Source organism: Monopterus albus, unplaced genomic scaffold (assembly GCF_001952655.1).
Source record: "Monopterus albus unplaced genomic scaffold, M_albus_1.0 scaffold51.1, whole genome shotgun sequence".
NCBI classification, from domain to species: Eukaryota; Metazoa; Chordata; class Actinopteri; order Synbranchiformes; family Synbranchidae; genus Monopterus; species Monopterus albus.
Window position 1 is genome coordinate 577,987 of NW_018127931.1, and position 11,319 is coordinate 589,305.

Genomic DNA, 11,319 nt, shown 5'->3' on the forward strand with positions numbered 1-11,319 from the left:
TTTTTTACTGAAATATTAGATGCTCCTTGCTGTTACCGTTAATGAATTACATGTATGCTTTTTAAAAATGTCACTTCATTTATAAAGTAACTATTCATTGTCACATACTGTCCATGCATGAGCCAGTACTATAATGGATGGCCTGATAACTCAAATGCAGAATAGTGTGTTTCACTGTAAACATATGTTGGGGAATGCTCTATTAGTTCGTATAGGGGGTGGGGGCTGGGGGTTAGTATGTGACCACACAGTAGGTCATATAATCAGCTTTGGCCCCTCTTGAATTCCAAGGATTAAGAATATTCACATTCTTGCACAGTAACAGTAAATGGCATGTTTACCATTTTCCCCTTATGAAAAATTATACTTGGCCCCATACGTTTGCATTTGGCCCAGGTATTTTTATCTCTCATTGCATCCAGTTTCAGGTGCATTCAGACAGGACTGCAGTCTGCCATGAGTCCTGCCTGTTGTACATAGTACATGTACTTGTGTTGACGGTGAGAGTTTGATATTTTTAGGCATGTTAACATGATTTTATTAAACTCTACAATACTAAAGTTGACTGATTTTGGTTTGTACAAAAATAGAAGCAGTGACCCATTCTCAGTGGCACTGAGGCATTTAACACTGGATATTTTACTGTGTAGTGCACAGTCTGCTGGTGAAACCAGACACTGCATTGCTTTCCAGATTCATCAACAATGAGAGGAAAAATAAAATAAAGTCAGTAACTAAAATTAGGAGTATAAATAGTATTTTCTTTTCCACAAGAACACATAAGATAAAAACGTTGCCAATCTTTGTCAACTAAAGTGATGGTAAAAGTCATACACCAGTACTGTTGTCATACTAGTAATAAAAGGGATTAACAATTATAAATTATCAATCACTGGTTATAATAAATGAGATTGCATTATAAAAGGTTAAAAAAACATGAAAAAAGATAGCTGTCGCTTTTGGCCCAATAGAATAAAGAGAACACAGTAGTCAAATTTTATCAGACTAGGTTATGTAATGTTACATAACCTTCAACTTTAAGCAACCCGGCCTGATATATCGACCCACATGTACAAAGAGAAAAATGAAAAAAAGAGGTAATCAGTAAAACTACCAGTGGCTGACCTGGCTGGAGGGAGTGGTGGAAGTTGCAAGCTAGTCCAGTGAAAAAACAAAATGAAATTTCAAAGGCACACACTTCAGACATTCTTAAATGAAATCTCTACATTAAAAGACTTGATCTTAGAATCAAATGGGTGAAATTGAATTATTTTACATTACTTTCATCACAATATTGTACATAAAATGTTATGTATTTAGAGCTGCTTGAAATGAATGTAATTGTGTTGTCAATCTTTAAACAGACACAAATTTTTGCGATCTCCTACCTGACCCAAAATTAAGGCTGTATTGAGACCAATGTAAGAAAGAGAAACGGTTCCCTTAGCATGGCCAAAAGGAAACAAGGCAACTTCATCAGAAAATTCCTAAAGAATAACTATTCTAAAAATTACTTGGAATAAATAAAATGTAGCAAAAACAAGTGTGAAAGCATATGAGGAACAATAATCTGAGGAAAAGCTAAATGATAAGCCTCTAGGCTTTGGAACCCTTACTGTAATGAATTACACCAAATGCCACGCACAATATACAACACAACAGCTGTAAGATGATGTTCCTGTTAGGGTAACACAAACATGAAGGAGACAGGAAAAACATACCAACAGCTTTAAATCCAATGTTTGAATATAATCTGAAAATTAATCTTTAATGTTTACAGATATGCTTCAAGAACAATCAAAACTTTAAAAAGGGTAGAAATTATGAGAATATATGGACAACAAAAAAATCTGAATATATAAATTTTCATTGTATATGCATATATTGATATGTTAATCAAGCACTAAATCACTACAGTGTATAATAAAATAAAATACAATCAAGGTTGATTTAAACTCATTCTACTGTCCAAACTATAGTGAACTACAGACTACAAACACTGGTGAGTCAGAAGGTTATATGAACATTTATGACCTTTATGGTTTGTATTAAATGATGTGATGTAACAGTAAGTATGCGCGATGTCCAACAGGTGAGCTGTCCAAACATGGCAAAAGTTGCTGGGGTGCATTGCTAACAGTTTGAGTAATGTTTACTAGCCTGCCATAGATGAAAAGCACAAATAAAATAGAACTCAACACTATGTATACAAAGTAGTCCAATGTAGCCACAAAGAGACAAGATATTCACACATTTTTAAAAGCAGTGAGATTTGTTTTACTAGGTTTTCTTCACAAAATAATGTACATGAAGTTGGGTCACAACTGCAGCGAATTCACACAATAAAATGTGGGCTATTACTGCATCAGTGTCCAACATTTTAATTTAAAACTGATATAAAATGTCTTAGGAGTTCCACATTTTAGGAAATCCACTTGCTTGTTTTGTCGTCAAGTTAGATGTTAAAATACTAGTAGCTGGGGGTTAGCTTGGCACAAAAAGTGGGAACAGAGGAACATTAACCCTGGATCTCTCCAAGGTTCAAAATCCATCTACCAGCATCTCTAAAGCTCATTAATGAACATTTCATATGTCTGTGTGGAACCAGATGAGCATTATATTGAATCCGAGATAGTCTGTTTTTGGATGGTCTAAGATGGTGTGATCTTCTAACCCTACTACCTCAGTCCTTGACTCTCTACCAACTAAACTTTAAGATCTCTGGAGAGTTTTGACATCTACAATGTGAAATATAGTTAATTTATCATTTACCACTAGCACTGATCCATCAGCTTTAAAACTGCTGTTTTTAAACTTTTACTTAAAAAACCACAGCTTGTTTCAGGGTCTCTTAATAAATATCAACCAGTCTCTAATCTTCCTTTCAGAAAGCGCTGGAAATCATCTTTTTTTTCCAACCTTTTCAATCTGCCTGAGGCCTGTACAATCTCACAACCTCTTACCCATAACTGAAAAACATAGAAAACAATGTCACTAATAAAACATGATCTATGCTACTGTGTTACTAAATGATCCTACCATATGTTAAGCCATAAACACTCTTGTCTTGCATTTAAAACTACAATAGTATATATTTTGTACAAATACAGTATACAAGCTTGCCAAACTCCCACTGCAGATAAATCACTTTGAATGTAAAGCTGTAGGATAAGACATTATCATTACCTGACCAAATGCTATTCAAGTATACTGTAACTGGTGGACATGTTCCTCAAATATTTGACATACCTTCTTCTCACTTCTTCTGACATTACCTCTGAAATGTTTCATTGTGAATTCAGGCCAATCAGATGCTTTGTTTATACAACACAGTCTATGTTCCCCTTATGGTTTGCTATGCTATAAGTAGATAAAAATAAAAAAAAGACCTCATAGTTTATGCCCTGTCCCTACAGAGGAATTATGTTTACATGTGAATTACATATAATTTAATTAAGAGGTATACTGCTTGTAGACCAAAGAGTGCTGACACTAACATTACCACATGTGGTTCAGTGCAGCACAGTACTTTTGCTGCTGTTCTAACACTCCTTAAATAGTGCTGTCCTTGTCTGTGCCTTCTTTGCTTTTGGCAATGCTGATATTGGCATGGCCATTGGTCACTTCGTTAGACTCCAGTCCATTTTCATTGGCCTGATTCCTCAGCGCCAATTTCTTCTGTCTTTTGACAATTTTGAAGTAGAGGCATCCCCACAATATGTTGGCTATGAAGTAGAGTCCAGTAATCAACCCCATGAAGGTCATTCTGGAAGTACAGTGTATTGAAACAGGTTAGGCAAAGCACTAATAAACACAAACTAAACTGTGTATTGTATAAAACTACAGTACGCAAGAGTGTATTCAAAAGCACGAGCAATTCAATGACCATGTTTGTTTTTATATATTTAAATTGATTTTAAACTGCTGCACAAATTTCTCAACATTCAGAACAGCTTAATTATGGATGTAATTAAACTTTTTCATGGGTAACCATATAAAGAAATATAATCAGAAACTGACTTCTGAAAATGCTAATAAAATTAGGGTACTCAATTCTGTAAGACAAATGTGATTGACTTTCAACTTTTGAAATGACTTTATGAATCTAAATATCTGGCTTAAATGTTTTATAGCATGCCAGCTCGTTTTACTTGTTTCCAGCCATTTAATGTTTATTCTTGGGTACCTCTAAATTAGTTTGCACCAACCATAACTCCAAAGAGTCTATTTCACAATGATAAAACCAGAGAGTCTCTTCCTAAAAATGAGAGGAGAGGATAGTTCATGAACGTGCACACCTCCTGTTGCCGGTGTTGTGTTGAAGTGGACAGCACAACCAACTGCAATGGCATTAATATTAATTTCTCCTCCATAGATAGGTAAACAATTGTATATGTGCTGATGAAAAGAGATTTGTAACACTCTAAACAAAGCGGGTAATTGAGAAACCCTATATTTTAACTGGCATAATGCAGATGTAGTAACTTCTCCAGCCTTACAACAATTCTCTCTAACGCTACAGAAGCAACGCCTTAACAGACACGCAACATGTGTTTTTTCAACTTACTGTTAAGTCCCACCGAGTAGTGGAAACATCACTCCCTTTCAAGTAGCTCCAAGGTTGGTAAATCCAACTGGTGGTTGCTGCATCTTGCCCCACACAACCACATACAGTCCCATAGTAGTGAAATTAATTGCAACAGGTAGCATAGCACCGAAAACATCATAGATGTTAATGATTAATTCGCTTGCTAGCCAGCAACACATTGCAGCAGCATACACACTGGGGTCAAGCAGTCAAAACAAATAGGTACTGTGCTCCGGGGGGAATCCAGCATTGATAAGCTGATCATTCACCACCCCGGAGTGCTTCACTGGCCGGCTGATTGTAGGTTAGACCCAGTCAGGTAAAACATTGAGTCCCTGTACAGGAACATTCCTGGACATTCAGTAACCTCAGGCCCTGTATTTTTCTCCACATCCTATGGTCACAGTGCAGGCAGCAGGATGCAAAGTATATCCACAAAACCGCACGCACTCAAAAAATTCCACTTTAACATTGGCACCAGTGGATGTCAGGCAAGCTCACATGAACGTGCAATTGGTGATTATGGCCATTCAAGGAAACCCTTAACCATCACGTAATACTTTGAGTCTTGTGAGTGAGAGACTTGTGCAAACCAAATTGCTGCTGCATAGAAGTACTAGAACATACATACACCATTTTCTTTAGATTTAGGTCATGTCTAACATGATAATTATAACATTGTAACAAAGAAAATTTAGGTCTGGTTTCACTGTACCTGAAGGCATCAGCATCATAGAGTCGACATGCTCCACGACCTCCGCACTGCTTTGTGGCCCATTTCAAACAGGTTCTGTCAATCAGTGCTCCGAAATAAATAGGTGGTGGTATCCCACCTAAAAACACAGTCACGTGTTTACATACAACCAGGTTAAATATCATCAATGCTCTCATTAGAAGCCAGATATTGTTGTATTTTTCACAACATTGTCATTTATATAACAGAAATAGTACTCACCCAGAGTTCTGACTATTAGTGTATGCATACCCAAAGCCAGCGACTTGAGGTCTTTCTGTATGGACCTGGAAAATGTAGAGTCATCGCATTAGAAGTTAATATAAACATTTTAGCTTAAAAAGGCATATGATAAACGTATTGTAATTGTGTTAGTTGCAGTTTGGTAGCTTCTTTTCCTCCAACTGAAGTATGGTATAGTTTTTGTCTCACTGCCTAAACTACACTAGAATATACAAAATGTACATAAAATGATAAACTTTTATATTGCTGCCACATAAAGTTGACATACATTTCATGCAGTGCCATAAAATCATTACAAATGTCAAAAATCATTAGGACAGTGCAAGGCATCATTTATACCTAGATGTAAAAGATGTGAGCTGAGCTATTAACCCCTTTAGCTTGTGTGTCTGACCTGAGCAGCAAGATGTATCCTGGTGTGCCCCCACAGGCAGATATGAAAGAGCCCAGTACAGACAAGCACTACTGACTTGTTTATGTCTGGGGTCATCATCTCCTCAATGCAGGTACAGTTATGAAACACCTAAAGAACCAGAGAAGAGTGAAAATAGGATTATCTGACTATGTGGGCTGTGCTGTTTCTCCTGTTTGCCTCTTTAAGAAAACTTTTCTAAAAATTAAAGTAGCAATTATCCATTTAAGTTTGTCTGTTGTGGGTTATATTGTACATTCATGCTCCCAGAGGAACAAAACCTTTTATTTTAAGTGACCACATGGGCTTGGCTCTCATGCTACTCCCCAGAAAAACTACTGGTGAGGCTCTAAGAATAGTGACGTTTTCAGAATGTTATTCATTCCATCTGATGCTTTGATACTGTGAAGTGCAACAAACAGCCTCTAGAAGCTGCTAGTGGGATTTCAGACCTGCACATATCAATGCCTGGAGACTGACACTTCTTTTTTCTGTGATATTCAGTGCAACTGATGATCAAAAGTAATCCATTTTGGGACCAATTCCTGCAGTTTTCTTTCTTTTCTAGGAACCAGCAAAGTGAGTGTGTGCTTAAATCTGTTACAATCAATCAGTTGTGGACTTATGACTGGATAATTTACAGCTATACAAACAGTACACATCTTGTGCCTGGTTATATTGCAGGTCTTTGATGCCACTACCAGAAACTATCACTGCTCTGTCCCTTTATCCACTCTCATTTTCCTGTATGATTATTGTCATTGTCTGTGACATAACACAGAACCCAATTTTTTCTCCAAGGTCTGTAAGTTGCCCCCTCACCATTTCCTTTCCAGTGCCGGTGGAAGTCTGGCAACCAGCCAGACAGGGTGTGGCATATGTCATGCCGTTGTCGGCACACACAGGGTCCCAGTGCTTCATTGAGCAGGAGCAGCCCATATTACAGTGTGACAGCAAAGTCTGTTGATTGTAGGATACTTGAAGCTCCCTGGTGCAAGCATCAACAAACATGCTTCAAATTAGATAGTGATAAGAATTTGTACAATGCAGCCATGGCTGGATGGTTTGCATACAACTCACCCTTGATAAGAGACGGTAACACCAGCCACTTCTGCGTTTTCACAGCTGATGAAGCTCTGAATGGCAAGCAGACAAAAGGATCCCAGAGAGGTAAAAAGGACTACTCTGGCTGCTCCAATAACACCTAGCTTGAAACGCTTCAGCACAAAACCTCCAGTGATGATGCCCAGTGCTACCGCTGGCAGGTTCAGTATACCTGGATAGATAGTTGAACAGATCATGTTACTAGAAATATTGTAAATTGTAATCATCCTACTGATCACAATTTTGGGCCATATTGCAATGAAATCAGTGTTATTTGCATTAGGTATCGCACAAGCATAGGAGCTGTTGAAGAGTAAGAACAAAGGAATTTGATAACTTCTGAGAATGTGTCAGAGATGTCTTTGAAGGTATATCGAACAGTTACATTAGGTTAGGTCCAAGCTTTTTTTGTTTCATACTACCCCCCCAATCTGTCAGATGAGTGCCCCCTCATCTGCACCACCACCACCACCACAAATTCAAGACCAGTGTGATCAGGTTTGTGGCCATACTTCTACCAGTAGAGTGGCAAAAGCTGGAGGTTTCAGCTATTTACCCATTACTTCCAGCTACAATCATTTCAAGTATTTATTCACTACTTCATTGTAACCTTTTATTAAATACTTATAGGTGTTTTCACAAATTGTGCATTACTTTTAGCTGTTTTGACCACTTTTAATTTCTAACATGTATCAGTCCTGTTAGCCAACTATTTCTACCACTGATCCTTTGCTCTTAACTATATTTATTGAGTACTTTTATTTTCTCATAACTTTTACCTTAATGTTTTAACTATATCTGCAAAACATTTGTTTTAACAGTTTTCTTTGTACTACTTTTAGCTAGATATCTGAAATGTTAATTTATTACCTTTTAGCCAACTTTTCTTCAAACTTCTGTTTGCTTGCTAGCACAATATGTACTTTTAAAAAAATATTTATTTTTAAATTAATTGAGCTCTACCGCTTGATGACTACCTCATGGTGCATTCACGTTCACAAGAGACTATGATGCTCTGGGTCTGAGCTGTCCTGCCAAATGATTCTGGGCAATTGTAGAACAATGCTTTTAAAATATGAACCTTCCAACAACAACATTGTTAGCTAGCCACACAGGTAAACAATCATAAAGGGCTAATCATAGCTCAAGGTGCTACTTTACAGCTATGCCCATACACACAAGAAAGGAGAATCCACAGTGGGCTATTTAGTGCTTACATTTCAAACTAGCATTATGTTTCGCAATCACACTTCACTCTAATAACAGATGTTTAGTTGCTTTAGGCTATAAAGGGCACTAAACGCAATGTGAATGGGGTTTAGTTATTGCTCTGTACCTATGAGGAAAATGGCTTTGGAAGCTGATTGGCCATAGATTTGCTCCAGGAACTTGGGCTTGAAGGTGATCATGCCAATAAAGCCACTGACAACCACCAGGTAGGTGAGGACGATCATTGAGAAGATACTGTTTCTGAAGAGTCGTTTCAGAGATGGAATGAAATCTGGCAAAGGACAAAGCACAACAGCACAAAAGATTATAGCAAAGTGGTTTTATTGAAAGACAGTGGTTTCTTTAACATTATTGCTGGAGCGAGTGTGAAAATGTGTAGTTGAACTAATGCGGTATTCTCAAGTCTTTGACAACAAAATGGCAAACTAAAAAAACAGCTCTGAGAATAAAGTAGCTGTATATTTCACATTGTAATGTTAATATATTTCTGCATAACTACACACACAGTGTTGTGTACCTGTTAAAAATCACCTAAATATTACATAACCTTTGGTCATGATCTTTGTAATCATGACTTGTTTAGTGCCATTTTGCTGCTTTTTTTTTTTTTTTTTTTTTATCCCTCACGTTAAACTATTAAGTTACGAAAGTGAACATTTTAGAGACTATCAGTTGTGTATTCACCTATGGTGTGAGTAGGCCTTAGCTTAGGTAAGTGTTGCTGCATGTTTTTCTGTCCTGTTGTGTCATTCAACTATTCCCCAGATTGTGTAGTGGTTTGTCACTGTTCGGCTCTCCTTTTGGGGGGGGGTATAACTGGTTGATGATTAAACTCATTAACTATAAAGCCTATTTGCACAGTGACAGATTTCTTGGTTCTTGGTCTCAGAAGTAGTTTTAAGCTCAAGTCTTTACGACTATGTGGTAAATTATAAAAATACAACAGGCTGTTTGGTACCTTTAGCCATTTCCTGAAATGTGACAGGCTTCTCTTTCTCCTCATGTGCCTCATTTTCATCTGGCAGGAAGTTCTTCTGCTCTGTAACCATAGCAAGCTCTGTGCTTTTACTCTGCCTCTGCTCTTGCTTGGCCAGAGACTTAGGGAGGAACCAGAAAGGGATGCCAGACAGCAGGAGCACTGTACCAGTCACGATGAAGCCCAGCCACCAGGCCCCAACCCAGCGGGTGTCCTTATAGCTGATGGTGACACTATCTGGGAGAGGAAGATGGATGAAGACAGCAGGTTATGAAAGAGATTGTGGGGTGATCTCTAAGCCTTTTCATTATGGCATCATAGATACCAGCAGGGGCAAGGGAGCTCATTTGTTCAGCAACTATGAACAGGTCCAATCCATGCATTAAAATGTGAACTTGTCCTACTAGGCCAGTGGAATGAAACAATGGGAAATCCTCATCTCTAGAAGACTCGCAATTGTTTTGCCCTTTAACTGCAACTTACCATGTAGGTTCAAAAAGGGCAAGGTTTTACTGTTTTGCTGAAGGGCATTTTGATGCTAGATTGTGACTGAAGGCACAGTGTTCCTCGCATCAACCAGATGTTCCTTGTGTTAATTTATCAGTGTAACTCTTATCAAACACTTGTATGAAATGAACAAGTAAACAATGATGCAATGTCGGAGTTTTACTCCAAGTTGCCCAATGTATGTTATATAGTGTGACTATATTTTGTCCTTTTTACTCCGATATTGAGAAATCCCATACCTAAATCCACAGCTCCAATGTCCACATAGATCTTGGCAAGATAGGACCCCAGCATGAACCCAAACATGGGTCCAAGGATTCCCACTGTATGGATACAGGCTGGCAAATGGAGAACCAAAAGAAGAGAGGTTACATACTTCAGCACAGTAGTATTAATTATACAATACAAAAAAGTAGGTATAAATTATCAAAATGATAAGTAGCTAAGCTCCAAAATGGCAAACTGTATGAAGCATGAAAGAATATGAAGTAACAGACAAGTGGAAAGTTTGTAAAATATAAAAACTAGCACTATCAGCAGGCTACAAAAATAACTAACCCAAATAGAAAGGAGTGTTCTCTTCCCTGGAGAAATCATCCAGATAGGACAGTCCCAGAGGCATGATGGGAGTCTCTCCAATCCCACGAAGCATGTTTCCAAGTAATACATAAATCCACATGGGTGAGCCATCTGTTTTTCCACAAGCTTAAGGGGCAAAACTGGACTTAAATAAATTTTTTTTGTAGAATTCTGCTGATTTGGTATTACATCTTTAATAGACATATGGACACTTTAATAGGCATATCTGTACAATTGTATCTGTGCAGATTCTCAGTCATCCAGGTCATAGTAAGCTGAAAAAAAACTGGACTAGGTTTCTAGTTCAAAGACATTTCACCTCTCATCCAAGAGGCTTCATCAGTTCTGCCCAACTGGCATTGAGCGGGAGATATTTATCCCCATCAGTGGTGTTTCAGTCCTTTGATGGCCAACAATGTCCCCTAATGACTGGGTCATTGTAGCCCAGTATCTGTGAGCGTAGTTACCTGTTCATCGAACCCTCACCTATGGACTGATGCCTATTGTCCTGGTGGCATGTTTGGGTAGAGATCTCAAAACCGGATTGTAGATGGATAACAAGTTGTGTCTTAGTCCACCACCCCTATTTAGTGAGAGGTGTTCTATTTTTACAAATATAGCTTCCTTGACTCCTCTTTCAAACCAGCGGTGTTCTCTGGAGAGGATCCAGACTTCACTGTCCTCAAAACAATGTCCTTTGTCCTTCAGGTGGAGGTGGACTGCTGACTCTGGTCCACTGGGGTTAGCCCTCCTGTGTTGGGCCATGCATTTGTGGAGCGGCTGCTTAGTTTCACCAATGTGTAAGTCGTTACACTCCTGACTACATTTAATTGCATACACCACATCACTGTTTATGTCTGGGTGTTTCATCCTTCGGGGGGACCAGTGTTTGTGCAGGGCAGTGGTGGTTTTTGGCATGGGCGAACCGGGCCGCCGCCCGGGGCAGC

The 11,319-nt window shown here is 38.4% G+C and overlaps 1 protein-coding gene across 1 annotated transcript in view; it reads right to left on the minus strand.

Moving 5' to 3' along the window:
• Window positions 1–1,845: 1,845 nt before the first annotated feature.
• slco1d1 (solute carrier organic anion transporter family, member 1D1) overlaps window positions 1,846–11,319 on the minus strand; it is an 18,399-nt gene continuing 8,925 nt past the window's right edge. The window contains 11 exon segments of the mRNA XM_020601226.1: window positions 1,846–3,766; window positions 5,304–5,421; window positions 5,544–5,608; window positions 5,959–6,021; window positions 6,023–6,087; window positions 6,799–6,964; window positions 7,057–7,252; window positions 8,417–8,581; window positions 9,269–9,523; window positions 10,033–10,131; window positions 10,352–10,498. Of these exon segments, the coding sequence (XP_020456882.1) occupies window positions 3,553–3,766; window positions 5,304–5,421; window positions 5,544–5,608; window positions 5,959–6,021; window positions 6,023–6,087; window positions 6,799–6,964; window positions 7,057–7,252; window positions 8,417–8,581; window positions 9,269–9,523; window positions 10,033–10,131; window positions 10,352–10,498 (1,553 nt within the window). The 3' untranslated portion in view covers window positions 1,846–3,552.